At 44.2% G+C, this 21,132-nt stretch overlaps 2 protein-coding genes across 2 annotated transcripts; both read left to right on the top strand.

Moving 5' to 3' along the window:
• Positions 1-2,610: 2,610 nt before the first annotated feature.
• On the top strand, positions 2,611-3,811 carry LOC101766560 (zinc finger protein 4). The gene is made up of 2 exons (XM_004955422.3): positions 2,611-2,754; positions 2,844-3,811. The coding sequence occupies exons 1-2, from the start codon at positions 2,698-2,700 to the stop codon at positions 3,435-3,437; spliced, it is 651 nt and encodes a 216-aa protein (XP_004955479.1). The 5' UTR covers positions 2,611-2,697; the 3' UTR covers positions 3,438-3,811.
• A 9,573-nt stretch (positions 3,812-13,384) lies between these two features.
• Positions 13,385-14,481, top strand: LOC101766153 (zinc finger protein GIS). Its single transcript, XM_004955421.3, has one exon. The coding sequence runs from the start codon at positions 13,653-13,655 to the stop codon at positions 14,196-14,198; it is 546 nt and encodes a 181-aa protein (XP_004955478.1). The 5' UTR covers positions 13,385-13,652; the 3' UTR covers positions 14,199-14,481.
• The last annotated feature ends 6,651 nt before the right edge of the window (positions 14,482-21,132 follow it).

Genomic DNA, 21,132 nt, shown 5'->3' with positions numbered 1-21,132 from the left:
CTAGACCATGGAAACTAAACCCACCTACACATCCTTGGGCTGTCCAAAAAACTTGGACAATTTGAAACATATACGGTTATAGATATGCAAAGATCTGCATATTTCCAACCGTATCTCTTTCGAATGGGAGACACCTAACTAGGTTACGTGATATACGAACATCATACGGAAAGAGAGGTGTAGGATGCCTCACCCTGCTATCCTGCAAAGTGACGAGTCATGGACGGTAACGTAGCCTCTCCTGCAAGAAAAGAAACATAGAACTATCAAGTCATAATTTTGGCAGCACCTCCCCTGCACGGGGAGGTTTCTAAAACCTGCATCAAATCAAACGGCACGATGGCCGACAACCAAATCCACTCCATTTAACGGCATGATGGCCGACAACCACACACAGCTCAAAAGGAAGCAAATAATTCATTGCAACATATATTTATTTATCTACTTACAGAGGGCTTCACCTTGTAAAGGGCTTAACAAGGAAAACTCACTGATATACAAAAGCATATTGTTCAAATGATCAACCCATCAGCACTCTAAGATCTCCACACAGTGAGGCAAAGGAGATTAAAATTAAATGCTTGGAGAGACTGATGCCTACTATAGATAACAAATGACAGTACCTGAATCAGTCGGGCGGGCGGGGCACGCTGGGGCCGGGGGCGCGCCACCGGGGGCCGGGGCGCCGCCGAGGCAAGGCGTGGGGGCAGGGAGCGGCAGGGGGCGGTGCCGGGGGCGCGCCGCCGGGGATAGGGCGAGGGAGGCACGGGCATGTGTGTGGGTGTGTGCGTGTGTGCGTGAGTTAGGGCGGGCGGCCGGGCGTTAATTTAGGGGCTTTGCCGAGTGCTAGATCGTCGGCACTCGGCAAAGTCCCTTTTTATTTTTTTCAAATTTTCAAACGGTAGCTTCGCTTGGCGGTGGACCCGCGGAAACATTTGCCGAGTGTTGAATAGTAGACACTTGGCAAATAGCTACTTTGCCAAGTGTTTCGATATGACACTCGACAAAGTTAGCTTATATTTCATGTGTAAACCTTCAATAACGTGTTTTACTAAATTTTTTCCCATAAACTTTGAAAAAACCTAGTCAAAATCACTAAAAAATGCCTATTTCATTTTTCTACTAATATTATTCCATTATTTCATGGAGTTATAGCTCAAATTGAATTTATATCTATTAAATTTATATAATTGTAGTTAATAAATAAAAATTATCAAACGGATCCGAAAAATTCCCAAAATTTGACATGAACCAATCTATGTTATCTATTGCCTATAAAATTTTTTTTGAAGTTAAACCCAAATTCAAGTGTCACTTGGACTCAAAATCTTACCGGATCCTTCCAACTTCTACGAATCTTCTCCAGAGATGCTTCGATTTGTAAGCATCATACGTCAAAAATTGTGCGAAACCTTCTCAATTTTTTACCACAGCCTCCACATATGATATCATGGCATCTTAACAAATCTCGTGATTTTCAGACTTCGTTTGTTTTTTTGAGAATTTAAAAATCATTCGGCCACAGGTTCGTGGTCGTGTTTTTTGAACAAAATGTTCAAAATTTCTTTTCATTTCCTGGATGAGACCTCAATTCGAAGTCATTAACATGAATATGATTTTTTCACTCATTTTATTTGGTTATTTCAATCACTTGCAGTTCAAATTGACTTAAATCAACAAATTACTCTAAATGAAATTAATTCATTAAATATAGCAAACAGACCAAGAAATAGACCACCTTCTAACATGCATTGCCAAATGTCGTACGTGGGGAGTAGAAAAAGTGTGGAGGGTGGAGGAGGGAAAAATAGTTTTGGTTTTGCCGAGTGTCGCAAAAAACACTCGGCAAACATAGGCGTTTGCTGAGTGCCGAAAGAAAACACTCGGCAAACATATGTCTTTGCCGAGTGTCGAGCGAAGCACTCGGCAAACTTGGAACTTTGCCGAGTGTATGTGACGGACACTCGGCAAAGAACTAACGTCCGGCACGCCCCCTAACGGAGGTCGCACGTGCCAGTCACATGGTGAAGAGTTGCCGAGTGTTATTTGTTTGCCGAGTGTCGGTTATGGTTTTGACGAGTGTTTTCCATTTGACACGCGGGAAAGAGAATTTATACCGAGTGTAGAATGTTTGCCGAGTGCTTTCACGGAAACACTTGGCAAACACTACCTTTGCCGAGTGCTCGAAATAAAGCACTTGGCAAATAAAAAACACTCGGCATTTTAACTGTTTCCGTAGTGAGTATATTTTTACATTACTAAAATAAAGTAGGAGTATGGACAAAATAACTATAAGAAAAATTATTTTCTGCCATCATCAACTCAAGTGGTGCACCGATAGCAAGGGATTGCAAATTTCTTTATTGGCAAGTAAGGAATTGTGCAGTGATGTACTCCCTCTGTCCCTTTTTATCTGTCTCTAGAAAACCGTATTTCCCTCACAAACCTGCTTCCCGAGCGACAAATAATAAGGGACGGAGGGAGTACATGGTCTACGACGAAACAAAATAGTTACAGAGGGAGACAATAGTGCTGTCCTTTGCCCTATATATGTCCTTGATCAACCTTATTGGCTTAGGGGACTTGGTATCCACTGCTACCAAAAGGACAGCGTGCCCCATCAGGCCGTCACTCACCTCAAGTCCTAGCAATGTTTCTCCCCCATTCGTCCTAGCTCCCATTTCTGGACACAAAAAAATGCACATCGCCGCCGCCATCTCTAATTTCGGCAAAACCAAGCACGATTGGTCGCGGGTAGGGACTGACGACATTTTTAATCTCTTTGCTGGTACTACACACGCACATCTCGCCAGGTTCAGGTACCTCCTGCCTTCCTTGAACAGTTAGCACGGCAGCTTGGCATTGGCATGGAGCAGCAGGAGCCATCGTCGCCGCCACTGCAAGGAGCAGGGTTGCACCTGTCCCTGGCCGTGACGCCGGCGGCCGGAGGACGCCGTGATGAGCTGGACGAGGTGGCGGCGGCGCCGACGGCGTACATCGCCGGGAAGCGGGTGCGGCTGTTCCCTTGCCTCTTCTGCAAGAAGAAGTTCCTCAAGTCGCAGGCGCTCGGCGGCCAGCAGAACGCGCACAAGAAGGACCGCGCCGCCGGCGGCTGGAACCCCTACGTCTACGGCCACCATGAGGCCGCCGCCGCCGCGGCGCCGCCGGACGCGCTCGGCGGAGTTGCCGCCGCTGCCTTATCCGCCGTCCCGATCGCCTCGCACGGCGAGCCCCTCGCCGACGTAAAGCTCGAGGTGCCGGACGGCGGCTCGCCGCTATTCGCGGACCACGTGCTGCTCCCGAGGGCAGCCGCCGCCGACCCCTCCGCCGGGGTGGGGATGCTCAACTGGAGGAGGACCTCCCGCGTCTCTGCCCCACCGGAGAGCACCGCGCCGTCCAGCTCCGGCTATGAGCTTGACCTCGAGCTGCGACTCTAGATCGTTGACTACGCATCACCAGTTAAAAATCAATCTTCCTGCTTGGCTACTACCCATATCTTGATATTAATTATCTCTGTACCTTTTCTTCATTATCCCGGATTACTGATGAAAGTTGAAGTACTGATGACTGCTAGTACCATGCAAAGTGCCGGCCGTCGTCAGGTGTTGTTGACAGGTGGTGCTTATCTCAACACGTCGGAGTGTATATGTATGGTTGTAATTTTCCTATGAATGAATGGAAGTTGGTTCCAAAATTACTGATGGAAGTTGAAGTACCGACGATGACTGTTTGTAGTTATTCCTGCTTCAGTGGAAGCTCATATTCTATGTTGCTCATATTTCCTGTCCGAGAAAGGAAAACGTTTCATATATCTTGTGGTATAGTATATGAAAGTTGTACCTCTATCTGAAAGAACACTATTTACTTTTTTTCACCGACATCGAACGGTTTACAGAAAATATAAATTTGACCATGTGCAGATTTTCTGTAAACATCTACTCCCCTGGTCCACAAATATAACCATCGTTGCGTTTGTTCTTAGTCAAACTATTTTTAAGCTCGACCAAAGATTATAGAAAAGATCAATAATTTTTATTTATAATATGAAATGAGTAGATCCATTGTAGAATATATTTTCATATTTTTCTTATCGGTGTGACAGATGTTAATAGTCTTCCGTACAGACTTGGTCAGGTTTAGCATTATTTGACATAGGACAAATTCATAAGTCTTATACTTTTGTGAACGACAGATCAAATATATATTTGCAAGAACAACCTTTTTTCTCAAAAGACGTAGGACATTAACTAGGGATGCAAGTGGGTACATATCTAATAGTGTTTTCTAGACCAGCTGATTAGTTACAATGATATGACACTCCAGTTCATTTCTCCTCCTAAATATACTACGTGAAATGCCATTCTTGGTCAATTTATCAAGTTTTTCGTTGGATCCGATCGATAACCTAAAATATTTATGACTTGCATGCCTAGACATAAGGTTAAAAAAAATAGGAGTAGCTACTCTACGTTTTTTTTTCCTCAGGACAAAATATTTGAGAAGCCCTCGGCCCCACAAGAGGCTAACAGTATGAATTAAAAAGACATATGAATAACTTCGTGCCGTACGAGGTTGCCTTGGACATAGCACAAGGGTCAAATTATGCAGCAGCGATCAGTAGCTGGCCTATGTGTGACTATGTGCCTGTGAGGAAAGGTTTTTCCCGTACAACATGTGGGGGAAAAGGAGGTGATCTTCTCTGAAGATTTTCTTGGATTGGGGTGGACCACGCGTGACCGGATATTGAAGCTTCATAGACCACGTTGAGTAACGGGATCATCCAAGTAATAGCAGTGAGCCTCAAGAAGATCCGCTATTTTTGTGCGGGACAACATTTTCTAGCTTGTAATGATTTCGTGCGTAAAATCATTGGTCGGACACAGGCACGGGGGGGATGCCGAAGACGATAGAATCGCACGCGCGCGTCACCTCAATGGAAGGAGCGAGCGGCCCAGCGCAGCCCTGAAACGTGCATTGTCTTCCTCCATCGTCATCGTGCTTGTCCTCTACTCGCCCATGCACCACCACCACCATAAACCGGCTCTACTAGGAGCTCTTTCCTCCTTCAATTCAAGGCATCATCCCCCCCCCCCAACCACCACCACCACCCCCACTCCGTCCTCGGCAGCTCCTGCTGCCGGATTCACCACTGCCCTCCGCCACACTAACCAGCTCCGTCGGGACGCAGTTCACCCCCATGTTGTGCTGGGCCACCCTAGGGAGCTCACTGTGACTTCCCTACCACCTCCACAGGCCACCAGATGTCCTCCATGCATAGCCCACAGTCACCGCCCTGTCCACAACCCACCACCACCACCGCCCGTTACCTGCCATTGGCGACCTTTCTCTATGTTCGGCCACACCGGAGATAACCTTCACCCCCTGCAACCTAGAACCCTGAAGCCCCGAACCCTAACCCTAGCATGTTGGTCAACGGGAGTGGAGGAACGAGAAGATGGTGGCGCTTGAGAGGAGGAAGAAGGCCGTTGTGGGCTGATACGTTCTTTGGGCCGCGTTCGTCTTCAGGCGACAAATGTTATGTCGTCGCGTATGCGATGCATGTTCGTTCGCCGATCGGGGCCCCACTTTGCCATCATTTCTCGGTGTAATAATAAATGACAGGACCAATTGACTATTAAGACCTTACATCATCGATCAGAACTCCTGCGAACCTGGTTAACTCATTTATATTTCTGGCCGGTTTATGGATACCGGCTAAAATTAAGGTGGCCATGCATGCAACGAAAGCTAGAGCTGAGGGAGATAGAGAGCAGCTGATAGCTGGTGCCAATGCAATGCTGGCAGGATGTTCAAAAGATGGCAGGAAGAAGGATGCGGCGCATGATGCTAGCTACTTCATGTCCATAGCAAGCTTCGGGCGGGCGGCCATGTTGTGTCAGGCCGGCCTACCCACTTTAGTTATTTGCATGCTTCGGCAGGTACGGAAGAGGATCATGGTCGCTCAAATTAAAGCTGATGATTATTTTATCATTAGTTATAGACAGTAATATATATACTATGTTTCCAACATGTTTGTCAGAGTCCATCGTCATCTACATCCTTATCATGCTATGTCTATCATCAACGGGGTGCCTTTACATTGTATCGCTTGTTCTCCTCCTCATCATATCCACCCCCGCAACTTCTAGAAAGGTTGTGAAAAGACCATAAGGAACATTTGGCTCCATCTTGCCACTCAGTATATCCACCCTCAGCCCGTCTATAATTCTAACTATATTTTGCTAATTTTAATTAATTTTCACTAATTGTTATTGAGTATAGCTCAGCTGGTAAGGTTCCTTGTGGTGGAACTCCCTCCCCTCCAGGTTCGAGTCTCCTTGACTCAGCACGGGTGCTCGCATTTTTCTAAATTTATTTTAAAATTTAAACAACACTATTCTTTCAGTGTAGGCGACGTGCCTGTCGACATCGAGGCACCAGCTAGTGATGTCGTCAATCTCAAGGATTTACCGGTTCAGTCTTTCAAAGATGTTCATAGAGGTATGGTTGCATGCGTGTGTTTGTAGGAGCGAGTGTACGTGCATGTATGTGAGCGCGTTTGTAGGGTTTGTCACTTTAAGCGAGTAGTGACAAGGAGAATAAGCTCCTGTACGACTAGATAAGACAAATAGCTAGCTAGATAGGGGTGATCACTAGATAGTAGATACTTAGTGATAGGGGTGATCTCAAATTCAACTGATCGACCTAACTTGCAACAGGTTAATTAGTGATTGTCTTGTCCGATATTAGTAGCCAATATAGTAAATACTAAGATGATTTTTACGGAAGAAGTGAATAAAGCGGGGGACAGGATCCAGCAATGCAAGCTGTTGTCCGATCGAGTGATCTTAAATCAACTGGCAAATCCTTCAATAATTGAGGGAAGGCTTTAGGCACCATCAGGGTCACTTCTCGTTGGCTTTGGTGCGTGGAGTGGAGCTATACTGGCACCGATCGAGGCACTCACCTCAAGGGGTCCATTCACATCACTATTGTGCTCGCGACAACATAAAGCTTCTAGCTAGCATATACTATATAGTACCATAGTAGTAGGAGTATGTATATATCGTTCCCTTGGATTGCTAACTATTTTGGGAAGTTTATGGTCCAACTTTATTATTATCCGAGGCATTGACATCAAGGATTCATCAAGGGGTTTGCCAATTTCCAACCAATCGAATCCAAAAAGCTCGAATCACCGGGGTTTTCCTCGATGGGAAAGCATAAAGTGTCCCACCGCCGGCTGCTATGTGGGCATGTGGCCAGTGTGTGTCTTCCTCACAAGCATGCTTGTCAAGTTCTGCTTGCCATTGGCAGATCTCTGAAAGATTTATAGTAGTGGTTTTTGGAACCGGCGCTACTCGATCAGTCTCCACCTTTCGTGATTCGGGGTTGAGATCATGATACTGTCACACACGCATATTAAGATTCAAACTTTACAATCTTTGACCAATAATTTAACTATCATTTTTTATTTTTATAATGTAAACTTTATATGGTTAGATTTATAATTAAATATACTCTACGATGAGCATAAGTTTATAACCATAAACAATATCATATGAGATGAATGAATGATCAAAGTTTAATTTAAAAGACAGCGTGCTAAGTCATACCATGCCTTATAAACATAAACGAAGGGAGTACACTATGCTCATAGTCGTCAACCCAAATAGTTGTTCCTGTAGTTATAGTATATATAGAAATCTTAGGGTTGCAATAGATCCATGCGTTAGTCAAATTAATGTTGTCTTTTTCCTAGCACTTGGCTTAATTATCTTAACAATGGCATAGGCATGTAATATTAGAAAATTCATTGGTGTTAATTTTTATAAGACAATTGCAGGTAATTTATGAACACGGATAGAGGCTACTTGATGTTGTAAATTTAGCATTGAGAGTGAATGATGGGGCTCTTTTAGACGATTAGTAACATAAAATTAATTATGTGAGAATGTTCGCACGAAACAATATTATTGTATAAATTTACAGTGTGGTAGACTGTAGTTCCTTTCGAAGGGAGGGGAGGTATAGATAAAAATTTTCCCCCGATTTTGGGAGGGAGTGTGATAGTGTGTTGCATTTTTACGACACACCGTACGTGTTGCTGTGTATTGGATCCGGTACCTCCTCCGTGTCGGCATATGTCGATTGGCCATAAGCCCTTTTCAATGTTGGGTCACTGATCAATTATTGGATGTTTGCCTGTCAAAGTAACTGTATATTCTTGGGGAATCACATGCCGATGTACTCCATATATATCAGTGTGCGCATATTATTGGTCGTGAAAATGCCCCACTAGATTCCCTCGTTGTTCCTAAGTATTACAACCAAGACTTCTTCCAGTTGATATTACTGATCGGGACTAAAGAGCCCCCGTCGAAGTTGGTTTTTGGAATCGGGACTAAAGCTCCTTAGTCCCGGGTCCAAAAACGACCAAGACTTTTGTAGCTAGATGGAAGGTCATTTCTCTGCCAGTGTGCCGATGTACTCCATATATATATATATATAGTGATACATCATAGTATATTGGTCGTTTAATTTTCTGCTGATCTGCAGGAACCCTCTGCCTTTAGTTTGTTCGCTCCCTTTTTCATTCCCAGTGGACAGTTATATTAGCGCTACTTGAGAACAGATAGACACTCAAGTAATTTTCATACCATACCATGCCATATGGACACCACTGATCTAGAAATTATTGTTCCAAATGCATCATTTCTACCCGTACTCAAGCAACTAATTAGTCACTCAATTTTCTCTCTCCAATGCACCAATCATCTTTCTTCTACACTTGTCATGTACTAGACACTACTCTCTTCCTATGCAAAAAATTGGTAGTGTAGTGCATTAGTTTTTATGTTGGACATCTAGTTTCTTCCTCTTTTTCTACTCTCTCTTATATATTCAATATAATGACACATCATCAAACAATCCTAAGCATCACTACAATTAATGCCATAGAAACTATCTTAGTTGGAGGGTTGGAACATACCTCTTCCGTCTCAGAACGTAGCTATGTTTAGGTTTTTGTGAAGTCAACCTTTTTTTAACTTTGACCAACAAAATATCTAAACATAATTTATTTCAAATAGAAAAGGTTGCATATTCTGATTCTTGGTTTCATGATAAATCTACTAGCAATATTTTTTATGTTATTAATCTCTATGATTATTTTGTTATTCGTAGTTAAAATTGAAAAGATTTGATTTTAAAAATCTAAACGTATCTATATTTGAGACAGATGGAGGGAGTAAACAAATAGGCATTACAGCATTCTCTCACGTACTACAGGGCGAGTGACCGGCCGGTGGACACTGGCTAGCTGCCACACACAGTGGTCACGAATGGCTCTTCTCGGTAGTTGACAAACTGTGGGGGGTGCTGAAATAAAAATTGACGGAAGCTAAGAGAGGCCCACAACACTTCATCATATATGCAGCTCCGGCCAGCAGTGCGCTTGTCGTCTTCCTCGTAGCTAGCTGTTGGGGGACAGGTGGGGGACCTCGACTCCATGTGCACGTACGGACTGATGACCCACTTCGTTCTGTTGGCCTTGCGCAGATGCCTTATTTAGCCTAGTACTAGGTGGTAATAATCTGCATCGGAAGAGGGTGTATCTTATTACTTTTGCTTGCTTCAACTATATACTTTTGCTTGCTTCAACTATACAAATCAGGGGGTTTTATTCTCGATAGATGAGGTGCCGTACTCGTTCATGCAAATCTGATGATATATGACATTAGAGTTATAAAAGAGATGACCGGAAAGATGGTATCTAGACTTCTATGTTTCGCATAGGTGTTAGATGAAAAAGTTCTATTTCATTGCGATTCTGTAAAACAATAAAAATGACGCCGCATTGGAATAGATTGTTTCGATCATTCATATATCAACTCACAAAGCGCTCTATTGTGACACTCTTGAAAACAATAAGGAAACTCCTCATTAGGAGTGGCCTTATATATAAGATGGTCTCGCTCGAACTTGAATACTAGTATGGACTAAAGTCATGGCCGTATCACTCGGTACTATATATACTCATCTTTGTCAACCCTATTAGCTGTTCCTGTAGTTATAGTATAGAAATCTTAGGGGTGCAATGGATCCATGCCTTAGTCAAATTAATGCTGTCTTTTTCCTAGCACTTGGCTTAATTATCTTAATAATGGCATATATAGGTTTGTAATAGAAAAGTCATTGGTGTTAATTTTTATAAGACAATTGCAGGTAATTTATAAACACGGATAGAGGCTATGTTGTTGTAAATTTAGGCATTGAGAGTGAATGTAACATATAGTTATGTGAGAATGTGGGCACAAAACAATATTATCGTATAAATTTACAGTGTGGCTGACTGTAGTACCTTTAGAAGGAAGGGAAGGTAGATAATTTTTTCCCCGATCTTGGGAGGGAGTGTGACAGTGTTACACTCTTGAAATCAATAACGAAACTCCTCGTTAGGAGTGGCCTTATATATAGGTTGGTCTGGCTCAAACTTGAATATCAGTATGGACTAAATGAGTCACTCACCATATTCTGAGTAGTGGGCCTTTAGGATTTCACCACAAAGTTGTTTGGACAAAAAAAAGACCAACAAGTCTCTTACAGAGTGGAACCAAAAATGCATAACTATATATACATTCTCCGATCTCCACAACGATCAAATATTTCTTTCCTAAAAAAACGATCAAATATTTTTAAACGTGTTATTTTGTTGGTTCACCAGAAGATGAAGGATTGAAGGTGCAAGGCCAAATCGATCATTCATGGATGGCTTAGATCGAACAACATTGCTCGGGAATCACAATATGCATAATACGTGTCACCGGTTGATGGGCCGCAAGGTAGCTGTTCTCCCTACAATCAGGCAGTGAGGTCCACTGTGCACCTTTCAGCCTGCTCTCCTTGTCATCATAGCTCTTCCATGTCTTCCATCAAGGCCCTGCTCGAGGTGCTCAGCGCAAACAGACAGATGCCATAGTGCTATCAATTTAAAAGCATGTCAACACAGAACCCCTCCATTCAGGGGAATAAAAATCCGAAGCCAGATTAATGACCTTGCAAAATAGTGGGAAAAGAAATGTAGCTGTTCACTTTTTAGAAGTAGAAAAGGGGGTTAACTAGGCTATAGGTGTACATGTTTTCATTTATGAAGAAACAGACATCCAATTTTGGAGTTGAAAAGGAGGTGGTAGAGGTGCATATATAACTACAACGAATCTAGGGCAAATCTTGAGCGAGGGCACATCTTAAGAACATCTAGATTAAGAAAGCATTCATATGGTGAGAATTTGGTGGTTACTATAACATCAAAAGTTTGAGTGAGGGCCTGCGCCTATAGTTCCTACAACTGCAAAATGATCATGTTAGCATTAAACAATCTTACTATTACTAATTGGAGGCTCCTTTTGAAGCCTCCAGGTGAAGCCACCTAGGATTCCTAGGTGGACACTCTAGAAAAGAGAGAAATTCTAGAAATTCTCACAAAAAAGCAAAACATCCAACCATCAATCGATAGCTCAAATCATCATAGCCATTGAATCTATTATGTTTTCTAAAAAATTACCCACCTATGCCATTATGAAAATAGCCTAAAGTAACCCCATAAATATATATATATAAATTACCCACCTATGCCATTATATAAAATAAACTAAAGTAACCCCTTAATCTTCATCCAAATTACCCACTAATGCCATTATAAACAATATTTAAAATAACCCCCTAATTTGCAACTGAATTGCCTACCACTATTAATTAAAAAACTTAAAGTAACCCCTTAAATTTGCATCTATATTACCCACACATGCCATTATTAAAAATAACATGAGATAATCCTACATTTGAATCAAATAACCTTATTTAAAAATATACAGCAATATATGATTCTAAATCGTCTATATCTTTCACTCTTGGTATACGATATAATAATTAAGGTCTATACGCATGATGTGTGTCACCGTTTATAAGGATATAAAGTGATGAGAATATAGATTTCTATGCTAAAATTATATCTCAAACTTAAGATTCATTAAACAAATTCAAGCGCATACATGCAATGCGAAGTGAAAAGTTAAAGATTACAAATGTGGATGAAAATATTATAGAGTAATTACTAACTAAAATATATCACAATTGGATGAATATATTAAGTATATATCTACATAAGTATTGTGTTCGAATATTTAACAAACGAGAGGTAGCTTATGGTAATAGTTTTGTAGCAATGTAGTCTTATTTTTTTTCCATTGGGGACTCCACATTAGTTCCCACGAGACAAGCTAGAAAAAAGAGATAAATTCTCATAAAAATTAAAAACATCAAACACCAATCCTGTAAACTCTAAAAATCATAGCCATTGATCTATTATATTTTCTAAAAAGTTACCCACCACTGTCATGGTGAAAAATATTCAAAAATGAGCTCTAAACCTATATCTAAATTACCGAGCTCAGCTATTATAAAAAATAGTCTAAAGTAACCCTATAATCTTCATCTAATTTACTAATACACAACATTATAAAGCATAACTTTAAATGTCATTCTAAAATTTTTATCTATGTTACCCACATGTGTCGTTATTAAAAATAACCTAAAGTAAACACCTAAATATTAATCTAATTATCTTCATGTGCATCATATAGAAATGTCAAAAAGTAAACTAATATATGATTCTAAATTACCTATTTATGTTATTGTTAATATAAAAATACTAAGTTAAAGTATATACACATGATGAGTGCCACCATTTAGACCACTTATACATGTATGTGAGGAATCGATGAAAAATATTGATTTGTATGCTAAACATAATGTACGGAGGATTGGAGGTGTGATACAAAATGGAAAAGTACGAATATGGGTGAAAACGTGCATAGAGTAATTATTAATTAAAAATCAATCACAACTGGACAAAGATATGTACATATCTAAGTAAGTATTATGTTGAAGTATTGAAAAATAAGAGAGTAGTAGGTAAACAATTTTGATTATTAGCTAGGAGTTTAATTTCTAAATAATTTTCAAATTCAATAGCTTCTAAAATTATTAGCCCGTGCGGGAGCACGGGTTGATGGACTAGTTTCTAAGAACACGAATAAGCTCTAAACTTCTCTAGCAAATAACCAAAATGTTGATGCAAAGCTGATTTGGCACTGTTGTAGCTGCCCTTAGACAAGTGGCCCATGCGTCGTTGAACACCGATGGCAAATAAGGGATTGCAAAAAATTATTTAATAACAAATAATTAAAAATAATACCTGAACTGCAGCATGGTCTAATAATGAAATAAAATAGTTATAGAAAGATAACAATAATAGTGCTGCCCTTCAGCCTATATATTTACTTGATCACCCTTATGGCTTTTAGTTTTAGGGGACTTTGTATCCACTGCTACCAAAACGACAGCGTGTGCCCATCGGGCCATCACTCACCTCAACTCCTAGCAATGCGTCCCTCCCATTCGTCCTAGCTTCTCCCATTTCTGGACATACACTTCGCCGCCGCCATCCCCAGTTTTAGCAAAACCAAGCACGATTGGTCGCGGGTAGGGACTGACCACAATTTTAATCTCTTTGCTCGTACGTACTACAGCTAGAGTGAGGTGTGCTTCCTGCCTTCCCGGAGCAGTTAGCTCGGCAGCTTTGCGTTGACATGGAGCAGCAGGAGCCGGGGCTGGACCTGGCCCTGGCCCTCGCGCCGGCGGCCGCCGGACGCCGTGAGGAGCTGGACGAGGTGGCGCCGCAGCCAACGGCGTACGTCGCCGGGAAGCAGGTGCGTCTGTTCCCTTGCCTCTTCTGCAACAAGAAGTTCCTCAAGTCGCAGGCGCTCGGGGGCCACCAGAACGCGCACAGGAAGGACCGCGCCGCCGCCGACTGGAACCCCTACGTCTACGGCCACCACGACGCCGCCGCCGGGGCTTCTGTCCCGATCGCCTCGCACGGTGTCGCCGCCGCGGAGCTCCCCGCCGGCGTCAAGCTTGAGGCGCCGGACCGCAGCTCGCCGCTCTACGCGGGCCACGTGCTGCTCCCGGCGGTGGAGGGGGCAGCCGGCCCTTCCACCGCTGGCGCGGGGCGCGGTGGCACGGTAGGGATGCTCAACTGGAGGAGGACCTCCCACGTCTCCGCCCCACCGGAGAGCACCGCGCCGCCGCCGTCCAGCTCCGGCGGCGAGGAGCTCGACCTCGAGCTGCGAATCTAGATCTTGGCGACGCATGCACCTTGAGCAGGCTCATCATAAAGTTAAAATCAATCTTCTTGCTTGCTTGGCTACCCGTATTATCCAGCTCTGTACTACCTTGCTTCAATTCACTACCTCTCAAGCCGTTTCACCCCAAATAAGCTTGATTTGGATAATCATTCTAATTTGCTTATGAGGGGATAATTTGTCAGTAACTACTACTAGTACAAAACATGAATTCGAAGGGAACTTGGATCCAAAGGTATGTAATATATTCCTGCTGTGCATTATTCGTTTAAGTGCTGATGACTGTTTGTAGTTGTTCCCGCTTCAGTGTGGAAGCTCATATTCTATGTTGCTCATGTTTCCTTTTTCCCGAGAAAGGAAAACCTTTTGCAGATCTTGCAGTACATGAAAGTTGTATATCTACCTCTGACGTTGAACAGTTTACATAAATTTTACAAGCCTAGATTTATATTTGTAAACATCTTTTATTAAAAAAAGCATACGCCATAAGGTAAAAAAATATAAGAAATTCTAAATTCTAGTTTTAAATACATATAATGTTTAGGATTAATTAGTTTAAAAAAGAGTATTAACTTGTCCTAGAGGCTGTATAATTAAAAACCGGCCGGGAGCAATAATACTGAAAACAGGGACAGTGTAAAAACAGGACGGATGAATAAAATTTTACGAGGTTGGATTGCATGCACATAGCACAAGGGTTAAATAGCAGCAGTGATTCAGTGACTGGCTTACATGTGACTGTTTGTGAGGAGAAAAGGCTTCCCGGATGATTGAATGCGACAAGAAAAATGTAGGTGCTCGATCGCCAGATACTCTGGAGATTTGCTTGGATTGAGGTGTCCTGGTGTGGCACTAGACGCAGGGCTCAAATAGATAACGTTTGAGTAACGGATCGTAGGGCATAGCAGTGGTTGCACCGGTTCACGCTGAAAAGCCAGACCGTGTATGCTGAGGTTCCTTTTTAGTGTGAGCTGCCAGTGATATGGACCCACAAACAGAGATGTGAGGTGAAAGATGTTGCCTCTAGGAGCAAAGGGTGTTGATTGGTCATATTCTTCTTTTATTTGCTATGAGTCGGTGCAAAATATTGAATCGACTATTCTCCCTCTCCTACTCGATGTATACTCCAGCATTTGAATCGACTCATCCTATGCCTTCCTCACTAGACACTACCGGAAAGCTAAAAATCGTTGAGTGTTTTTTCTTTGCCGAGTATTTTTTTTCGAACACTCGGCAAACAAGCTCTTTGCCGAGTGCCAAGCTAAAAACACTCGGCAAAGAAAAAACACTCGGCAAATCGGATCTTTGCCGAGTGTCAAGAAAAAATACTCGGCCAACCCGCCTCTTTGCCGAGTGTCAAAAAAAACACTCGGCAAAGAGGGGGCTTTGCCGAGTATCAAAAAATACACTTTGGCAAAGAGGGGGGTTTGCCGAGTGTTTTTTTTGACACTCGGCAAAACAATAAGTTTTTTATCTCTTCTCACCTTGAAATTTTTTCTACTCCCCACATACAACATGTGGTACTTCATATTAAAATTTAATATATTTTTGGATTTGTTTGCTATATTTAATTAATTAATTGCATTTGAAGGGAATTTTTGGTATAAGTCAAATTTGAACCGCAAGTGATTCAAATTATAGAATAAAATGAGTAGAAAAATGATATTTATGTTATTTAGCCCAGTTTGAGGCCTTACCCATGAAATGAAAATAAATTTCAAACATCTTGTTCAGGAAACATAACTACAAACATATGATCGAATGATTTTTAAATTCTAAAAAAGGCAAACGAAGTCGGAAAATCATGAGATTTGTCATGATGTGATGATATCATACGTGGAGGTTGTGGTAAAAAATTGAGAAGGTTTTGCACATTTCGTCACGTACGATGTTTACAAACCGAAGCATCTCCGAAGAAGAATAGTAGCGTTGAGAAGAATTCGATTAGATTTAGAGTCAAAGTGATGGTCGAGTTTTGATTTGATCACAAAACTTTTTCTATATGCAATAGAGAACATATATTGTTTCATGTGTCATTTTGCTAAATTTTTTGGAACTGTTGGATATTTTTAATAATGTATTAAAGGTAATTATAGAATGTTTGCCGAGTGTTTTTCTTTTCACACTCGGCAAAAAAAAAATTCTTTTTCTTTGCCGAGTATCCCACATCGGACACTCGGAAAACCTTAAAAAACATCTATTTCACCCCGTCCCGGCCCCCCCCCGAAACCCAGCAGCCCCTCCCTTCCTTCGCGACACCCCCAGCAGCGCCCAGACGCCCTCCTCCTCTTCCTCCGCGCAACACCAGCCCCCCACCTCCCTCTCCCCGCCGCCGCCCCTTCCCTCCCTCCCTCTCCCTCTCCTGCCGGCGCCCCTCCCCCTCCTCTCCCCTCCTCCCTCCCTGGCGACGGCGTGGCCCGCCCCTCCCGGCCGGATCCGACTGCGGCGCGGCCCCTCCCGATCGGATCCGGCTGCGGCGCAGCCCCTGCCGGCCGGATCCGGCGGCGGCGCGGCCCCTCCCGGTCGGATCCGGCTGCGGCGCGGTCGCCCCTCTTTCCCCCGGTGAGGCCCCCTCCCCTTCCCCCGGCGAGGCCCCCTCCCCTTCTCTCCGGCAGCGGTGCGGCCGCCCCTCCTTCCCCCGGCGAGGCGGCGTGGTGGCGGGCGGCAGCGGGCGAGGCGGCGTGGTGGCGGGCGGCAGCGGGCGAGGCGGCGTGGTGGCGGGCGTGGCGGCCGGTGGCAGCGTGGTGGCTGTGGCCGGCGGCCGGTGTTTTTGTTTTTTTTATTTTTTCCGAAAATATTTGCCGAGTGCTTCTTGACACTCGGCAAAGCATTTGCCGAGTGCCCGACGTTCGACACTCGGCAACTCCACTGTTTGCCGAGGGAAAGTTCGCCGAGTGCGGTTCGCCGAGTGTTACACTCGGCAAACTCTTTACCGAGTGTTTTTAGACCTTCGCCGAGTGCCTGAGGCACTCGGCAAACTTCCTGTTTCTGGTAGTGAGAGAAGCTCGTAGTAAAAGTACCACGGATCCCCATTTAACTACCCTCGCTTGCTTCATGCATCCTTTTACATTTAAACTCCTCAGTGTTTTGGTGCGTGCTACCATTCAAAATGAGTTCACGGAGTGAAATTATATATGTCGTCCTGGAACTATTGATTCAATATTTTAGTTCGCGGCAAAATTTTACTGCATGCGCTTGGTGTTAACATGTTAATGGGAAAGCAATTACCGACCAAAACAAGCAAGAAAACGTCAAGTTACTTTTTGGTGCCCGATGCTATTCCTTACTTGTATGACATTTGTCCTTAAACGCCATTTTAAAAAAAAATAAGAACGGAGGGAGTACTTACAATTTCATGCCTAAAAGCATAGGTCGATCGAGCTTAGGCACAATTTAGGCCACGTTGGTATTTCGCGGTGTAATCATATATAGGTAACATGACTGTTAATAAGACTGTGTAATTGCACGTGATAATTGTTGCCAAAAGATGACAGGAATGAGCAGGCAGGGGCGAGCCAGACACAAATTGCAGAGGGCCAACTTATAGATTTAATAGAGTTATTGGAGAGAGATTAAGCTTAATTTCCACTAATCTATAGGGTAAATTTGAGTGTGCACAAAGCATAGGGGAGCCGCGTGGGCAAGACGACGACGGAGCGAGGCACGTACGGCGCATGTGATGGATGCTGCCTGCACGTCCATGGCAACAAGCTTCGGGGTGGAGCCACGTGGTGTTGGGCCTACACAATTTAATCATTTGCATGTTTCGACAGTGTACGGAGGAGGATTTTTGTCCCTTTTCTATGAGATTTTATTTCGAGACAAATCTAACTGTATCAATTGTGAATAATGTTCCTAGCTCTGTTAAACATTCTAAAGGTTATGATAATTCCAGTACGTAGATCTGACAGAAGGCAACTAATAAATGGCACTTCTTTTTCTTTCTTTCTTTTTTAAAGAAACAATAGGTCACCTGTGCGTGTGCTAGCTAGCATACGACAAAATCAAGTTAGTGGTGGTTGTCTCGTGCGACGGCTAAGGCCTGTTGGGTTCCACCTTGCTTATTCTTAGAGACTAAAATTTAATCCCTCTATTTGGATGACTTGAACAATGACCACATTAGCCTTCTGCCCCTGCCATTTTCCCCTCCTCCCAGAAACGAGCGCGCCGTGGCAAAGAGAAGACCGCCGGAGTGGCGTCTGCGGGGAGGTTGGCGAGCGGGGGATGCGGCGCCTTCTCCACCACGGACACGATCTGTGGGGAGGTCGGCGGGTGGGGACGCGGCGCCTTCTCCGCCACGGACACGATCTGCGGGGAGGTCGGCGGGCTCCTCCCGACGCAGTGCGGCATGGGCCTCGGCCTGGAGCGCGGGCAACGGCGTCGAAGGGAGGGATGGCGGGGGCGACGGCGTCGAGGGGAGGGGTGATGGCAGCGGTGACCGAGCGGGAGGGCGGCGGGCACCGAGCGGGGGCCACGACGTTGGTGGCCGGGCGGGACGGCGGTGGCCGGGCGGGACGGCGGTGGCCGGCGATGGCGGGGGTCGGGCGGAAGGAGGTTGGGTAGGAGTTCCGGGAGGAGAAGTGGTGGCGTGGCGGCGGAGCGGGGTTGCCGGCGAGAGAGCGGAGGGTGCGGCGGCGGTGGGGACAGGTGGGTGCGATCGTGCGGAGGGGTGTGGGGGGAGGGTAACAGACAGGCAATTAATGAGGGGAGGGTGTGTGCAGGGTACACTTTAGCCCCCATAAGCAATCCCTTAGTGGCTTATTTGGTTATTCTTAGGGACTAAAGTTTAGTCCCCGTAAGCGAGGGACTAAACTTTAGTCCATAAACGAGGTGTATCAAACAGGCTCTAAGTTGGAATGTTCATGTCACAGCTAAGCCGTCGATCTGTAGTAACTTTTTTTTATATAGGAACGAATGAGACGGTCACGGCCGGCTGTTAGTTGTCAGTTGCTCCCGGTTCAGTGGAGCTCACTATTCATGCTCCAGACAAAGGAACAAAAGACTTTGAGGCCCTGTTTAGTTACTCCCAACTCCCAACTTTGACACTATGCAAAAAGAAGATTCCCCATCACATCAAACTTGCGGTACATGCATGGAGTACTAAATGTAGATGAAATTAAAAACTAATTGCACAGTTTTGTTGTACTTTGCGAGACGAATCTTTTGAGCCTAATTAGTCAATATTTGGACAATAATTCACAAATACAAACGAAACGCTACAGTGTGCTACAGTGCTGTAACAGTAATTTGGCACCTCAAATTCGCCAAACTAAACACGGCCTGAGAGAGAGGTTGTCAACATGCGCCAAGAACAAGGAGGTTGTCAGACGACGAGACAGCGGACGGCGACGGAGGCGTGGAGCCCAGAGGCAGACCACCCAGCTCGGCCCCACCCATCCGTCGTCCCAGAGGCAGAACAGCGGACAGCGTGGGTTCCCAGGATGGGGGCACGTGTTGCGTCCTTGGGAGGGTACGTGCTGAGACGCCGTCGACCTCGCAAATTGGTTTGGACTGGACCAACTAATTCTTGCAAAATATGCTAGCTTTTTGGGCCCTGACCTGAGAATGAGGCTAACAATGAGTACCACAAAAGTTGGTGGCCTGATTTTCACAACAAAAATCTAGTGGCCTGTACTGGATTGGGCATTTGATCTCATTGGCACACCATTAAATAATGTTCAAGCCCAGCTCCGTGTTTCCGGTCCGTTTTCTCTTCTTTGTTAGGCTGGCCCAGCTTCCTTTCCTCCTCTTTTTCAGAAGCAGCCCAAGATTATCAATTTTTAACACAGCCCGCACGTAAATCCAGATTACAATCCTCTTGTGGAGGTCGCAACAAGAAGGTAGGGGGTTCTCTATCCAAACATCAGGAGTACTAGAACTAGCATGCTTACCACAAATATGGGCGGCAACATTAGCCGATCGCTTAGCATGAACCATGTTGAAAGTTCCTGAATCTCACGCAGAATCGTTGCAATCTCCGATCTGTGGTTGCTGCGGTCCTTCCAGAGCGCGATGTGAATCCGTTTCCAATATAACCCCTCCACGAACACCATCCTGTAAAAGGCGAACTCCATCACGACAGGCTTCTGCTTCCGCCGCCAGTGCAGATGCTACCGAGGGCAACTGTCTTGCCATTCCCCTCACGAATGAGCCATCTGCCCTTCTCACAACAGCGCCAGTAGCGCCCTCGCTGATATCTTTCAAGAATATCCATCAGCCTTTGTCCACCTCGAGTTGTGGCCTGGGTAAATATCAGACAATATAATCATCGGCAAATAACAAATGGGAAATCCATGGTGCGTGGATCCGCACTCGAAGCGGGTGTTTGATACTAGGTGCTAAACTTTAGCAGTATTACATTGGATGTTTGGATGCTAATTAGAAGGATTAAACATGAACTAATTATAAAACTAATTGCAGAACCCCGAGCTAATTCGCGAGATGAATCTATTAAGCCTAATTGCTCCATCATTAGCAAATAGCACCACATTATCAAATCATGGAGTAATTAGGCTTAATAGATTCGTCTCGCGAATTAGACTCTATCTGTGCAATTAATTTTATAATTAACTTATATTTAGTACTCCTAATTAGTATGTAAACATCCGATGTGACAGACGCTAAACTTTAGCGGGTGTTATTCCCTTCGCAAGAAACTGAGGACCTGTGTACTTAGAGGAGAGACGACAAGCCTTCAGCGCAGCACATGAGGAACAGGTAAGGAGACATCGGATCACCTTGACGAATTCCACGTGATGGAGAGAAGACCTCCGAGAGATGCCCATTCACCCTCACAGAGAGCTTCATAATGAGACACACCAAATCCTCATGGCACTGTTGTTGGCTTGTTGCTGAGAGAAAGTTAAAAAAGAAGAAGAAGAAGAAAGGTGTACCTATAACTTGCCATAAACGTTATATATCTGTCTTA

This window comes from Setaria italica, chromosome II (genome assembly GCF_000263155.2).
Source record: "Setaria italica strain Yugu1 chromosome II, Setaria_italica_v2.0, whole genome shotgun sequence".
NCBI classification, from domain to species: domain Eukaryota; kingdom Viridiplantae; phylum Streptophyta; class Magnoliopsida; order Poales; family Poaceae; genus Setaria; species Setaria italica.
Note: the sequence above shows the minus strand (reverse complement) of the source record. Positions and strands in the feature narration are given on the sequence as shown.

Excerpts from the sequence above, each read along its gene's own strand:
- LOC101766153 (XM_004955421.3), top strand. The coding sequence starts at position 13,653 with ATGGAGCAGCAGGAGCCGGGGCTGGACCTGGCCCTGGCCCTCGCGCCG.
- LOC101766560 (XM_004955422.3), top strand. The coding sequence starts at position 2,698 with ATGCACATCGCCGCCGCCATCTCTAATTTCGGCAAAACCAAGCACGAT. Across the intron at positions 2,755-2,843 it reads CCAAGCACGATTGGTCGCGG|TTAGCACGGCAGCTTGGCAT; the intron begins GTAGGGACTGAC and ends TTCCTTGAACAG.